Genomic DNA, 16,358 nt, shown 5'->3' on the forward strand with positions numbered 1-16,358 from the left:
TACGAATAATTTTAATTTATCGTCATGTATATCTTCCTTCATGATTATAATATCTTTATTATGCTTAAACCATCCAAACATATTGTTGAGCTTACTTGATACTTTTGAAATGTTGACTGAACTTAACGCATCAGGTCTTTATGTCTCAAACCGAATGTTTTGACTCACGTTTTGATCATAGACTTTGCTTCACTGAGTCTCTGTTCGTATTTCAAAATGAAATCGTTGTTGTCAGCTAATTCCTGATTGGCTTCGCTTTTCGTTGTTAAACCCTGGACCACTCGGCGCGAGCCAAAAATCCATTCCAAACGACCAGTTTGACCGGTTTCGAGCGCAATTTTAATGCAAGCGGCAGCAGGAATATGCTGGTAGCGACGGTCCTGATAATACGGCATCTTCGGTTTTGCCATTTCGAGAGCCAAAGCATAGAAGATATGGCGATAAACTGGTTCAATTTTCTCCAGTGATAAGTTCCAGATTTTTGGAAAAACTTCTGCAAATTCTTTGCGTTTTGTTTCAAGGTCAAGTGGTTCATGACTCGATAGCCCTTGATTTCTCCATCTGCTGTCTGAAAATATTTTATCCCAGTACATTCTATCTTTATCGGTCTTTTTTGGCAAGGTTATAGCCTCTACCCGACCTTTACTAAACACAACAATTACTGCGTCTGGCTCGTTATCCATCATCAACACGATACACATGCCAGGTTTGTAAATTTTTTTGTCGCTAAAAACAGCAATAATTTGCCGAATAAGCATGTTTCCGTTCGAACCAGAAACCTCAAACGTTTTGTATGTTGGCTTGGAAAACTTTATTTGCTTCTTTCTCTTTTCCCTTAGGATTCGAACTCTGTCCATAATTTTGTCCTCCAGCCTTCCCCCTAACTTGTCCATATCCCACAAATCAGGCATAACGTCATCGTTTGTCGTTATTACGTCACAAAACTGTTCAACGGCGTCATCAATACTACACGTCATAGCTGTTGGATTTGTCTTGTTTGGAAAAGATCCAGATACGAATGAGATTTCTAAAAACGTTTCCAGTCCACACACATATATGTAGAAGTAGATTGCGCCACATCATTGAAAAGGGGCATCCCCAGTTTGCTGATTTCTGTTTCCCCTAAACCTGGCAAACGTGATCCGGCTACGTCGCGATGAAACGAGCGTCGCAGTGTCTGCGTTGCAGAGTTTTAAACGAGAATGAGATTGGAGACTGAACCTGAAAGTACAAGCCTGAACCCGGCTCGTTCCCGAATCGTTTTTGAGAAGCCCGTTAGGCCTGAAAGTTTGATTGACAGGCCTATATACACGGTCGGTCGGGTCTAGCAACGGCTACTTTGCTTGTTAAATTTATTTAAAAAACTGACACCGAGTGTAAAACAGGCCCTTTTTTGAAAAAAACTTCAACCCAAACCCGACCGAGTAACAACTCTGTTGCATTGACACAATTCATTTTTTTCGGTCTACATTACTGGTAAAGTTCGCGTTATTTGTCTGTTTGTCGGCTTCAAAAGTATAGTTACATGTTGCAACAGGTTCCAGTCTGGGCAAGTTTACAACCAAGATGTCTCTGACGCGTCCAGCAATATTTCACACATTAAATCCCCCTCCATGCCTTTTGTTCTAATGTTACACATCGCATTTGATCAATGATTAAATAATGTATTGCGCCACGTGAAAGCTTTTAATTTACGTTGTTAAGCTTTCACGTAATACTTCAAAGTAAAACCCACCAAATTGTTAATACTTAACCCAGTGATATTTAAACTGTATTTCGCGGCACGCTGATGCGCCCGCAAAGATGTCAAAGCATACAGCGGAATATTCTTTTACCAACTTTTGTGTTGTTGGCCTGCGCATTGAGAAATTTTAAACAGAAGTACCAGGTAAATCCAGGTCTTTTGTTTGCGTCTCCTTTGACGTCCAAGCACCATCGAACAAAAAGGGACTTGTAGTAAAAACGTCAATCAAAAATGATTGAAAAATTTAAAACCACAAAAGCATTTTTAGCTTGTTGCCAAGTGTGAAAGTCGCAAAGCAATGTAAATAATTTACAAACATTTAGCGGCGAAAACAAACATTCAATAAGTACACTTAATACATTGTCCACTGACAAGTTGTCGTTAGTTTTCCAAGGCGAAAAACTTCTTCATTTCTTCAACCTTTGCTGTAACGTTCGCCTGGGGAAAGTTTTCCCCATCTTTGTCTCCAAGATACCTAAACATAAAATATGTTTTCTACTTCCTCTCAAGCAGATAAATATATTGCGTCTATAAGCTGCGTTCAATTAAAAAAAAAAACATGTAAAACGGCTTGTTTTTACCTGAATTATTCGACGAAAAACCAGAAGATGTCTGAATTTTCAATACATTTGTGAAGTTATCATTTTAAAAAATTGACTTTTCAATGTTGGGTTAGACCAATGCTTATACTCACATTTTAATCATTACTTTCGCCTGGTTGAGTCTCCATTCGCCTTTTTGAATAAATTCAGTGTTGTCAACTACATCTTGACCAAATTCATTCTGTGCCTGTTTGGTTCGGCCTTTACGCGCCCCAAACACATTCTCCAAACGACCTGTTTGGCCTGTTTTAATCGCAATTTTAATGCAAGCAGCAATGGGAGTGTGCTTGTATGTATCGTGATGCAAATGAAGCTGCATTTTGGGCTTGGCCATTTCTGATGCCAATGCATAGAAAATATGGCGATAAAGTGGATCAATTTTCCCGAATGGTAAGTTCCAATCTTTGGAAAAAGTTTCTGCAAAATTTCTGCGTTTTGTTTCAAGGTCATTTGGGTCATATTCTGTTCTTCCTATTTCCCTCCATAACTCACACATGCTATCTGCAAATATTTTATCCCATATTGCTCTTTGATGCTCAGTTTTCTTGGGTGCGGTAAAGGTTTCAGGTCGGCCTTCTTTAAATACGACAATCACTGCATCTGGCTTGTTATCTATCGTCAACACGATACACATGCCAGGTTTGTAAATTTCCCCTCTGCTAAAAACCGAAATGATTTGCCGAACGAGCAAGTTCCCGTTTGAACCAGAAACCTCGAACGATTTGTAAGTTGGCTTGGAAAATGTGATTTGCTTTCTTAAATTCTCTTTTATTATTCGAGTTCTGGCAACAATTTTTTCCTCCAACTCTCCACCTAACTTGTCCATATCCCACAATTCAGGCAGAACGTCATGGTTTGTCGTTATTACGTCACAAAACTGTTCAACGGCGTCATCAATACTACACGTCATGTTCTTCAGTTTACTTCTTGTTGGGAAGCGATCCAGATGGAACTTCGCTTTTTATTGAAGTTCCAGGTTAACTTATACAAGCAGATTGAGCCACACTTTTAAAAAGGTGCATTCCCCGTTAGGTGACTTTTGTTTCCCCTCACTTAATAAACCTGATCACGATATACGTACGTCACAATGTAACAGGCGTGGGTTCTACGTTGACACAGTGAGATTAGCACTTCATCACTTGTAAAGTTTGCGTTATTTGTCTTTTATCGACTTCAAAGGATACGCACATGTTGAGACAGGTTCCGAGTCTGGACAAATTTACAATCAAAATGTCCCAGACGCGCCCAGCAACATTTCAATCATCAAATTATCTTCCATGCCTTTTGTTCTTATGTTAATACATCGGCTTAGACCAATGATTTAAGGAATGTATCGCGCCACTTGTAAGCTTTTGATTTACGTTGCTGACCTTCTACGCAATACTTTAAAGTAAATACCCACCAAATTGTTAATACTTAACCCAGTGATTCTTTAACTCTATTCTGCGGCACGCTGATGATCCCGCAGAGATGTCAAAGCGCGCAGCGGAATATTCGTTATTTTATACTGGAAACATTCTCTTATGTTTTCGGGTTTGATGAACAAATGTGACTTGTATGATAACGTTTTAAAGTTATTTCATACTTATTTGTCATAAAAGCAATTCCATCACACTAACGTTGCAAACTAATTTCTTTTGATAACTTTTGTGTCGTTGGCCTGGGCATTGAGAAATTTTAGACACAAGCACAGAGTAAATACAGGTTTGCATCTTGTTTGCCGGTCAATCATTATCAAATAAAATGCGACTTGTAGTAAAAACGTCAATCAAAAATAATTGGAAAATGTAAACTACAAAACCATTAGTTTTAAGCTTGTTGCCAAAACATAAAAGGCGCAAAGCAATGTTGATAATTTACAAACATATAGTGGCAAAAACAAATGTACAAAAGGTGAACTCAATATATTGTCCACTGACAAGTTGTCGTTAGTTTTCCAAGGCGAAAAACTTCTTCATTTCTTTAACTTTTGCTGTAACGTTCGCCTGGGGAAAGTTTTCCCCATCTTTGTCTCCGAGATACCTAAACATAAAATATGTTTTCTACTTCCTCTCAAGCAGCTAAATATATTGCGTCTATAAGCTGCGTTCAATTTAAAAAAACAAACATGTAAAACGGCTTGTTTTAACCTCAATTATTCGACGAAAAACCAGAAGATGTTTGAATTTTCAATACATTTGTGAAGTTATCATTTTAAAAAATTGACTTTTCAATGTTGGGTTAGACCAATGCTTCTACTCACATTTTAATCATTACTTTTGCCTGATTGAGTCTCCATTCGCCTTTTTGAATAAATTCAGTGTTGTCAACTACATCTTGACCAACTTCATTCTGTGCCTGTTTGGTTCGGCCTTTACGCGCCCCAAACACATTCTCCAAACGACCTGTTTGGCCTGTTTCAATCGCAATTTTAATGCAAGCAGCAATGGGAATGTGCTTGTATGTATCGTGATGCAAACGAAACGGCAGTTTGGGTTTTGCCATTTCTGATGCCAATGCATAGAAAATATGGCGATAAAGTGGGTCAATTTCACCGAATGGTGAGTTCCAATCTTTGGAAAAAGTTTCTGCAAAATTTCTGCGTTTTGTTTCAAGGTCTTTTGGCTCATATTCTGTTCTTCCTATTTCCCTCCATAACTCACACATGCTATCTGCAAATATTTTATCCCATAATGCTCTTTGATGCTCAGCTTTCTTCGGTGCGGTAAAGGTTTCAGGTCGACCTTCTTTAAATACGACAATTGCTGCATCTGGCTCGTTATCCACCGTCAATACAATACACATGCCAGGTTTGTAGATTTCTTTGTCGCTAAAAACAGCAATGATTTGCCGAACTAGCAAGTTTCCGTTTGAACCAGAAACATTCAAAGATTTGTAAGTGAGCTTTGAAAACGTTAGTTTTATTTTCTTCTCCTGCACAATTTCTTCAATTCTTTTTCTAATTTTTTCCTCCAGCCCTCCCCCTAGCTTGTCAATATCCCACAACTCTGTAATTACGTCATCATTTGTAGTTATTACGTCACAAAACTGTTCAACGGCGTCATCAATACTACACATCATGTTCTTTAGTTTACGTCTTGTTGGGAAGTAATGCAAATAGAATCGCGATATCTCACAAGGAAACGGGCGTCGGTTCTACGTTGAAACAATGAGATCAACATTTTTTTCTCATCAATGGTAAAGTTAGGGTTATTTGTCTGTTTTTGGCTTCAAAGGAAACTTACATGTTGCGACAGGTTCAAGTCTGGACAAGTTCACAATCAAGATATCCTTGACGCGTTCAGCAACATTTCAACCATCAAATTCCCCATCATGCCCTTTGTTCTCGTGTTACACTTTGGCTTCGATCAATGATTAAAGAGGAATGTATCGCGCCACTTGTAAGCTTTTTGGTTTACGTTGTTGAGCTTTCGCGCAATACTCTAAAGTAAATACCCGCCAATCAGTTAATACTTAACCCAGTGATTCTTCAACTGTATTCTGCGGCACGCTGATGATCCCGCAGAGATGTCAAAGCGTGCAGCGGAATATTCGTTATTTTGTACTGGAAACATTCTCTTATGTTTTCGGGTTTGATGAACAAATGTGGCTTGCATGATAACGTTTTAAAGTTATTTCATACTTATTTGTCATAAAAGCAATTCCATCACACTAACGTTGCAAACTAATTTCTTTTGATAACTTTTGTGTCGTTGGCCTGCTCATTGAGAAGTTTTAGACACAAGCACAGAGTAAGTACAGGTTTGCATCTCGTTTGCCGGTCAATCATTATCAAATAAAATGCGACTTGTAGTAAAAACGTCAATCAAAAATAATTGGAAAATGTAAACTACAAAACCATTAGTTTTAAGCTTGTTGCCAAAACATAAAAGGCGCAAAGCAATGTTGATAATTTACAAACATATAGTGGCAAAAACAAATGTACAATAAGTAGGCCTACACTTAATATATTGTCCACTGACAAGTTATCGTTAGTTTTCCTAGGCGAAAAACTTCTTTATTTCTTCAACCTTGGCTCTAACGTTCTGCTGTGGAAAGTTTTCGCCATCTTTGTCTCCCAGATACCTTAAAGTTAAAAAAAATTATAAATTTTACAGCAAGCTGCGTTCTATTAAAGAAATCAAAGTAAATTGACTTGTTTTAACCCAAAGTTTTAACCCAAATTATTCGACGAAAATCACAGGATATTCAAACAAAATTTGAAGTTATTATTTGAAAAAGTGGACCAATATTTGGTTAGAGTTAGACCAATGCTTCTACTCACATTCTGATTAAGGCTTTCGCCTGATTAAGCCGCCGTTCATGATTTGGGATATGTTCAGTGTTGTCAACTACATCTTGACCAACTTCGCTTCTTGCCTGTGGGTTTGGAGGTTTGCGCGCCCCAAATACCATCTCCAGCTGACCTGTCTGACCAGTTTCCATTGCGATCTTAATACAAGCAGCAGTGGGAATGCGTTTGATGCCATGGTGATCCAAATGAAACGGCATTTTTGGTTTCGCCATTTCGAATGCCAAGCCGTAAAGAAAATGGCGATCAACTAGATCGGTTCTCGCAAATGATAATTTCCAAATTTTGGGAAAATTTTCAACAAATTCTCTTCGTTTTGTTTCAAGATCAGTCAGCTCGAAACCTGACGTCCCATTGTTTCTCCAAACCTCAGACAACCTGTCAGAAAAAATGTGGTCCCAGCGTACGGTATTACATCTCGGGTTTCCCTGGGTTGTTATAACTTCTGACCGCCCCGCTTTAAAGACAACAATCGCCCCATCAGGCTTGTGATCTACCATCAATACAATACCTATGCCAGGTTTGTAAATTTCATTTTTGCTAAGTACTGAAATAATTTGCCGAACAAACAAGTTTCCGTTTGAACCAGAAACCTCCAAGGATTTGTAAGTGGGTTTTGCAAACGTTATTTGCCGGTCCTTTTTCAAAACTCGAATTCTCCTCATAATTTTTCTTTCCAACGCTCCGCCTAACATGTCCATGTCCCTCAATTCTGTTACAACGTCATCGTTCGTCGTTATTACGTCACAAAACTGCTCGGCAGCGTCATCAATACTACACGTCATGACTGGCACTTTACGGGTTGTCTGCAGATAATCTTATAACTCGCAAGTAAAGCTTTCGTTTCACAAGTCCCAGTCCTTTTAAACATGGTTAAGAATGAGATTTCACAATAGAGTTAAAAAGGTGAATCCCTTTTCTGGCGACTTGACTCTCTCTACTTCAAAGTACTTTGTCACAATGCTGTCACTCAATAAATTATTATTCTCCTGTTACATATTGGATATTTCGAACATGTTTTGAAGGCATTGTTTACCATTGCGCCACCAAAGTAACGCAATATAGTCCTGACAGTTGGAAAAATAAACTTGTTTTTGTGAATGCTGTGAACAATCAAAGCAAGGATAAAGGGTTTTGCTTTCATCTTTCGTCGAGAAACTTTCGTTCACCATTGCATTGTCTATCTTAAACAAAACAAAAAAACAAAAATAAAATTTATTTTAGGGCGTTTATTAAACACATTGTGGAAGCACAATATATTGGAGTGGGCGAACCACAGTGAATAAGTTGGGACCTCCGTTACAGAACTCTCACGAAAATTTCAAATTTAGTGGAAATCATATACCTAAAAAATATAAACACGGGCTATTAGGATGGTGTTAATAAGATAGATCTTGACAGGCCCAAAAAATAAAGAGACTAATGGTACGCTCTTCTACCGACTACTGTGCCAAAGTCTGGTTTCGCGGCGCCATATTGTTTTTCGTGTCTAGACTCTAGATGCCTGCGCTAGCCACATCAACGACAAATCTGTAGTTTTAGCAGGAATTCTGCCAACCGAGCTTCGTACAAAAAGCTGTACTATTTCTGCCTTGTTTACTACAAAAAACCTGAACACATGGTCCCTTACAGCCTCCTGGCTTCTCACAACATAGGACACTGGCAACACAAATCACAACATTCATTTCACTGGAGCTGCTAAAAGAATCTAATGAGCTGCATGGCACCGGTGTGTCTCGATGGGCAGGTCACAAATGGAAGCTTGTGTGGCGAGGAAGCAGTTTCCGATTCCAAGCGCTCATTAGTGTCGTCTTCAGCTCGACACTAGCTGGAATGCAATTTTCTGGACTTTCCTGTGTCAAGCTTAATCTCTTTTTTCGCCCGTCAATGCACATATATCTTGACACAGAAGATCAGAACACATCATAACATCCTGCAACATTTACCGTCATCCGAATGGGTTTTAAAGTCGGACAGCTGTCGACGAATCTATCAATTTAAATAGATGATCTTCTGAACTATCCTGCTCATACGAAGAAGAATCCCAGTTTACAGAACTGAAAGTACAAAACGTGTAATATCAATTTTCCTTAGCGACTCAACGCACCCAGGAAGATTCTATACTATATGCTGCTATGCTTGCAGTATAAAAGTCATTAGGATAATTTTGAAGCAGAAAGTATGAAGTAATCCGTCCTGTGATTTCGAAATGAGTGTGCCGTGTTCACTTGTCTGCATGGACGCTTCAGGACTGATCCCAGTTATGAAATTATGTTTATCTTAATCAAACTGGTGTTGATTATACTTCATGCAACGTAATGAGCATACATATGTTTGTTGACTCGGTGTTGCTAATGTCGTGACATGCCACAACGATGTTGGTTGTTGAAATAACCTAGTCGTCTCACGTACTTACAAAAACTTTTGATAACTATTAGCTGGTGATGTTATTACATCATTCCGATGGTACAAGGGTTTCCAAAAAAATTCAGTTACAGACCTGTGTGTGAAATATTGTCTTTCAATCAGCCATGACATTGAACTTTGACGCGCCCAGAAACATTTATAGATGGACTTCTGTCGTCACACACACAACATCTAAATATATTCTGCATCTAAAAAAAGCTCAAACGCTTCTTTGTGTTGTTTTCGCGGTATTGGTTGGACGTGAACCTAAACGAATGCTTTTAAAGGCAAAATGCGGAAGCTGGGGCTTTTGCGAGACGCAAAGGGAAATTCAGCCAAAGGGGGCGTGACCCTGTAAGACGCAGTTTACTGCTGGGCTATGTTTATCTGCTGAACTATGACTTTAAATAAGAACCCCGCATTTGCACCAGATTTGCTGCGTAGAAGTTGTGAACTGACAGAAATGATGTGTGGCATTGATGACGTTGTCGAGCAGCTCTGTGACGTAATAACGACAAACGATGACGCTGTGCCTGAGTTGTGGGACATGGACAAGTTAGGGGGAGGGTTGGAGAAAAAAATTAGAAAAAGAATTGAAGAAATTGTGCAGGAGAAGAAAATAAAACTAACGTTTTCCAAGCTCACTTACAAATCGCTGGATGTTTCTGGTACGAACGGAAACTTACTAGTTCGGCAAATCATCTGTTTTTAGCGACAAAAAAAATTACAAACCTGGCATGTGTATCGTGTTGACGGTGGATAACGAACCGGATGCAGCAATTGTCGTGGTGAAAGAAGGTCGACCTGAAACCTTTACAGTGCCGACCGAATATTTGTTTTATTTACTTAAACGATTATATTTATGCTTCGTATCTATTAATCTAGAATTATAGACCTTAAAAATTTCTTTCCAAGCAAGTTGATGATTCAAATCCCCAACTATCCGTTAGTCTAAAAATGAAATTTTTATATTTCAACTTTTTGGGTCTCAATTTGTCTGCAAGCTCAACACAAACCTATTTAGTCAAGTCTAAAACAATAAAACAGCTTTTCCTATCGGCGGTATTGCCCATCGTTTTGCAACCAGTGACTTTTTCTTTAACAAAGTTACCGGTTTATGGCATACAAAGGACACTCGGTACGGCTTGTCACTACAAAATTGTAGTATTAACATTTTTGCCTTGAAACGTAGAAGACGTTTATGGTGACAAGCCTAAACGTTGCTTGTCTATAAATTCAGTGTTGTAGAAATAGTATCATGTTTTGCGAAACTACTGGAACTTGGTTTTCTTGGACACAACGAGTTTTCGTCAATTTGCTGGTGTCACTTTCTAAGTGTTGCTTGGCCCGCTGGTAAAATACTAGACTCTACAGCAGCGCTGCTAAAAAGAAATTGTTTGACGTCAACTCTTGTTCGGGTTTGTGATGTAACCAGTTCGAGTTTTTTTGACGTCAAAAGTTTGCGGTATTATGACGTCATAGCTCAAGGTAATGTGACGTCACATACTTGAATTAATATGACGTCTGGTAGCACATTATAACAATTTTAGTTGGTCCAAACATAAAAAAACGCGTTTGCATTGATGTTTTTCGTACACCAACCAACTTTGGGAGATCAATTTGAAATGTTTGTGAGAATTCTATTATGGAGGTCCCAACTTATTCACTGTGGTTCGTCCTCTCCACTATATTGCGCTTCCACAATGTGTTTAATAAACGTCCTAAAATAAATGTTTATTACTCGAGATAGGCAATGTATTGTGTTGAACAGCAGTTTCTCGACCAACGTGAACGAAAATACCTTTATCCTTGCTTTGATTGTTTACAGCAGTGGTTCCCAACCAGGAGGGAATTCCCCACTAGGGGGAAATTTTGTAATTTGTAGCGGGAAATTGGTGTTAGAATATTAATCTCTTACTGGCTGTCTGTGCATTTTTTTAGTAAAGTTCATGATATATAGTTCAAAGAGGAAAAATTTGAGGCTATAGAGCTTATATAATCGAGAGTTTAATTTCTTTTCTAATGTAAACGATATTTTAGCAAACTAAATTTGTAGGGGAAAATTAGATTTGAATATCGATTTAAAGGGTGCACAGGACGAAAAAGGTTGGGAACCACTGGTTTACAGCATTCACCAAAACAAGTTTGTTTCAACTGTCACGACTATATTGCGTTACTGTGGTGGCGCAATGGTAAACAATACCTTCAAAACCTGTTTGAAACATCCAATATGTAACAGGAGAACGGTATTGTGTTTAGTGACAGCATTGCGACAAATTAGGCTACTTTGAAATAGAGAGTCAAGTCACCGAAAGGGGAATTCACCTTTTAACTCTATTGTGAAATCTCATTCTAAACCATGTTTAAAAGGACTGGGACTTATGAAATCAAAGCATCAATTTTGAAAGGGCTTTCTGCGAATAACTCGTGAATTGCCAGTCATGACGTGTAGTATTGATGACGCTGCAGAGCAGTTTTGTGACGTAATAACGACAAACAATGACGTAATTCCTGAGTTGTGGGATATGGACAAGTTAGGGGGAAGGCTGGAGGACAAAATTTTGGACAGAATTCGATTTCTGAGGGAAAAGAAAAAGAAACAAATAACATTTTCCAAGCCAACTTACAAAACGTTTGAGGTTTCTGGTTCGAACGGAAACATGCTTATTCGGCAAATTATTGCTGTTTTTAGCGACAAAGAAATCTACAAACCTGGCATGTGCATCGTGTTGACGGTGGATAACGAGCCAGATGCAGCGATTGTTGTGTTTAAAGAAGGTCGACCTGAAACCTTCACCGCACCGAAGAAAACTGAGCAAGAAAGGGCATTGTGGGACAAAATGTTCTCAGATAGCATGTGTGATGTGTGGAGGGAAAACGATATAGCAGGGTTTGACTCAGTTAACCTTGAAACAAAACGCAAAGATTTCGCAGAAACTTTTTTTAAACTTTGGAACTTACCATTCGGGAAAATTGACCCACTTTATCGTCATGTTTTCTATGCATTGGTTTCCGAAATAGCAAAACCCAAAATGCCGTTTCATTTGGATCACGATACATACAAGCACATTCCCACTGCTGCTTGTATCAAAATTGCGATTGAAATCGGGCAAACCGGTCGTTTGGAGAATGTTTTTGGGGCGCGTAAAGGCCCAACCAAACAAGCACAGGGCGAAGCTAGTCAAGATGCAGTTGACAACATAAAATCTATTCCAAAACACGAATGGAGACTCAACGAGGCGAAAGCCATGAGTAAAATGTGAGTGAAGTTGCTCAGTTTAAGGCAAATATCTCTTGTAATGCTGATCAATATTTCGGGTAAATTTTTCAAAAAAGTAACGCGTATTACTGAATTTAATTGGTTTATGTTCGCAAACTGCCTACAGTTGTGATTTTTTAAATCCTGTCGGTATTGAAAGTTGTGTGGCAAATTGAAACGTCAACCATTTAGAATTAATTTACAAACATGTTTGGTGCAAAGAACCAGTAACAAAACAAGACGTATTGAAGCGATAACGATGTCGTTGATAGTGATTAAAATATTTCATGTTCAGGTATCTTGGAGACAAAGATGGGGAAAACTTTCCACAGGAGAACGTTACAGCGAAGGTTGAAGAAATGAAGAAGTTTTTCGCCTTAGAAAATTAGTGAAAACACGTGTGCATTTCTTCTGTGTTTGTGTTCATCACAGATCGTAAATAAAAATCAAATTTTATAATAAATCTTACGTTGATTTGAAATGTGTTTTGCTCCGAACGTGGCATATTTTTTTTATAAACAGAACACAGAATATTCACACCTATTAATAATAGCGTCCAAAGATTTTTTGCGTTACAAGTTGGAGGTATTATGACGTCACTTTTTTAGGTTATGTGACGTCACAAGTTCGCGTTATTATTGCATCACCTGTTTGGGTTATCGTGGCGTTACATAATTGGATAAATGGAACTTTGCAGATAAATTTATAATGTTTGTGAGAGTTCTATTATGGAGGTTCTGACTTCTTCTCTGTGGTTTGTCCGCTCCACTATATATTGTGCTTCCGCAATGTGTTTAATAAACGCCCTCAAATAAGTGTTTTTGCTCAAAGTAGGCAATGCAATGGTGAACGAAAGTTTGTCAACAAAACGTGAACATAAATAACTTTATTCTTGCTTTATATTTTTATATTTTATATAAAAATTGATTGCTCACAACATTCACAAAAACCAGTTTGTTTTCCAACTGTCACGACTATATTGCGTTACTGTGATGGCGCAACGTCAAACAATACCTTTCAAAACCTGTTTTGGAACATCCAATATGTAACAGGAGAAGAGTAATTTGATGAGTGACAGCATTGTGACAAAGTACTTTGAAATAGAGAGTCAAGTCACCAGAAGGGGGATTTACCGTTTTAATTGTATTGTGAAATGTTTTTTTCAATCATGTTGAAAAGGACTGCGACTTTTTTAAAATCTTCACTTGTATGTTATGAAATTATCTGCGGACAACCTGTGAAGTGCCAGACATGACGTGTAGTATCGATGACGCTACCGAGCAGTTTTGTGACGTAACATGGACAACCGATGACGTTATAACAGAATTGAAGGACATGGAAATGTTAGGTGGAGCGTTGGAAAGAAAAATTATGAGAAGAATTCGAGTTCTGAAAAAGGAAAAACACGGGCAAATAACGTTTGCAAAACCAACTTACAAATCGTTGGAGGTTTCTGGTTCAAACGGAAACTTGTTTGTTCGGCAAATTATTTCAGTTTTGAGCAAAAGTGAAATTTACAAGCCTGGCATGTGTGTTGTATTGATGGTGGATCACAAACCTGATGGGGCGATTGTCGTTTTCAGAGCTGGGCGGTCAGAAGTTATAACAACGCAGGGAAACCCGAAATGTAATACCGTCCGCTGGGACCACATTTTTTCTGACAGGTTGTCTGAAGTTTGGCGGAACAATGGGATACCAGGTTTTGAGCTGACTGATCTTGAAACTAAACGAAGAGAATTTGTTGAAAATTTTCCCAAAATTTGGAAATTACCATTTGCGAGAATAGATCCAGTTGAACGCCATTTTCTTTACGGATTGGCATTCGAGATGGCAAAACCCAAAATGTCATTTCATTTGGATCACGATGGCATTAAACACATTCCTTCTGCTGCTTGTATTAAGATCGCAATGGAAACTGGTCAGACAGGTCAGTTAGAGACAGTGTTTGGGGCGCGTAAACCCCCAAACCCACAGGCAAGAATTGCTGCTGGTCAAGATGAAGTTGACAACACCGAATGCGTTCCAAAACACGAAAGGCGGCTCAATCAGGCGAAAGCCATGATCAGAATGTGAGTAGCAGCGTTCGTCTAACACAGTGTTTCTTAACCTTTTTAGTGCTTGTACCCCTTGAGCTTTCATGACATTTTCTCGTACCCCCTGTCTACAATGGCCGATGGAAGTAAACAGTAATGCGAATTAAACTCAGTGTATTTATAACTTACATGTTGAATGCATGCATTAAAATAGTCTTGTAAGTTCAACACCAACAATCAGTCAATTCAAATCAACTACACATAACAAAGTAATCTGTTACGCATTCTTCACAAATATGCCTAAATAATGTATAATTTCACACCGACTGTCGTACCCCCTGCTTTGGTGCTTTGTGTCCCCAAGGGGAACCTGTACCCCTGGTTAAGAACCCTTGGTCTAACACAACGTTAAAAAATCGACTTTTTTATTGGATAACTTCAAATATTTGTTGTAAATTTAAATCATCGAATAATTTGGGTTAAAACAAGCCATTTTACCTAAAACAGTGGAGTTTACATTTCCGAAAGGTAAACGAAACGTATATAGACGCTATATATAGCTGTTTAGAAGGATGTAATGAAAAATAAATTTATGTTTAGGTATCTGGGAGACAAAGATGGAGAAAACTTTCCACAGGACAACGTTACAGCAAAAGTTGAAGAAATAAAGAAGTTTTTCGCCTTAGAAAACTAGTTTCAACTTGCCAATGGACAACACTGTATATAGTGTGCACTTGTTACATGTTTGTGTTTGTCACATATATGATTATGATGTTATAATTCAATTTTATTTTGTAATAAACGATCTATTGATCACAAATGTGTTTTGTCACACAACCCGCAAAGTTTCATTTTAAAACAGCACCTTAAGTTATGTTATATGCTTATAGGGCTGTACTAAGCAACATAGTACACCACACCTGTTAAAGGCGTTAACGCCTAAAGACCAGGCTGTAGCGGCCTCTCTCACTACCGTTGTCGTGTGCCTTCATACTACAGCGAACCGGACAGATTGCCTTCTTTCTCTAACTCTCGTCTTATGCGGCGTATTCGCTCATTGTGTTGTTCTATTACGATGCACCTTGAATAAACACCTCGCTACAAGGCGTACCGTGATTTCGCTATCATTGTGCCATGATCGCTGGTCTGCATTTACGCTTCAGGGCTGGTCCCAGTTATAACTTTAGGTGTATGTAATCTAATAAGCGTGATACAAGTGTCCTGGATATTAACGACAAGCCGTGTCGCATAAGTTTCTGAAGGAAATTTCGTTATGTGCTGTATTATTGTAATTGTAAATGTAATTTTTCAAGGAGTAAAAGAATTCAGCAAAACAAAGTTGGACAAGGTGTTATTTAAACATAGCGTTATTTGCCTGCATATATAAGTTATGGCGTTTCTCAAATTGAACTTCTTTTCTTAAAAATAAGAGAAATTTTTTTCAATGGGTTCGACGCTTCCGGGGACGAATCCCGATCAAATTTTTTTTTATGTATGTGGGTCAGGCGCGCCGGAACATTCGGCCAAGTTCCTGCCCCGAAAACAAAACAAAAAAACAATTGCCGGCGTAACACCATGTAGCACTAACTAGCGGCAGCGCACTAATAGATGATGTACGTCGGCCGGGCTTTTCAGGCCGGTTTCGGGAACGGCTTGAATAAAACGGGCTTGAATCGGATCTGACTTTATACTTAGCTACACCTGTGTCTTAATTTTGTTAAGTTGCAGCTAGCTCTAGATCTGGCTTAATTTGAAGAAAGCAATTGGACCCGGGTCAAGTGCGGCTTTGCTTACAGCTCTGAGCGTACTACAGCAAAACTATGAAAGCCGCCAAGAAAGCCAAATGAAACCGTAAAAAACAACGAAATATTCCCACGCCTTGTACAGAAATATAATGTTGGATTGTTACCAAGATATCGAACTTTTGAAAAGTTTATGACGCTCAGTTAAGAATTAACTATTTGGTGGATATTTACTTGATTGTATTGCGCGAAACCACAGTAACGTAAATCGAATCCCTTAC

The 16,358-nt window shown here is 38.5% G+C and overlaps 2 protein-coding genes across 2 annotated transcripts; one reads left to right on the forward strand and one right to left on the reverse strand.

The window, feature by feature from the left end:
- Positions 1-6,236: 6,236 nt before the first annotated feature.
- LOC145232642 (uncharacterized) lies at positions 6,237-7,422 on the reverse strand. The gene is made up of 2 exons (XM_080097305.1): positions 6,611-7,422; positions 6,237-6,411 (listed from the first exon to the last, which is right to left on the reverse strand). The coding sequence occupies exons 1-2, from the start codon at positions 7,420-7,422 to the stop codon at positions 6,327-6,329; spliced, it is 897 nt and encodes a 298-aa protein (XP_079953431.1). The 3' UTR covers positions 6,237-6,326.
- Positions 7,423-9,871: 2,449 nt separating this feature from the next.
- On the forward strand, positions 9,872-12,726 carry LOC145232453 (uncharacterized). The gene is made up of 2 exons (XM_080097077.1): positions 9,872-12,302; positions 12,598-12,726. The coding sequence occupies exons 1-2, from the start codon at positions 11,485-11,487 to the stop codon at positions 12,689-12,691; spliced, it is 912 nt and encodes a 303-aa protein (XP_079953203.1). The 5' UTR covers positions 9,872-11,484; the 3' UTR covers positions 12,692-12,726.
- Positions 12,727-16,358: the final 3,632 nt, after the last annotated feature.

The sequence above is a fragment of the Phallusia mammillata genome, chromosome 6 (genome assembly GCF_965637545.1).
Source record: "Phallusia mammillata chromosome 6, kaPhaMamm4.hap1.1, whole genome shotgun sequence".
Lineage (NCBI taxonomy): Eukaryota > Metazoa > Chordata > Ascidiacea > Phlebobranchia > Ascidiidae > Phallusia > Phallusia mammillata.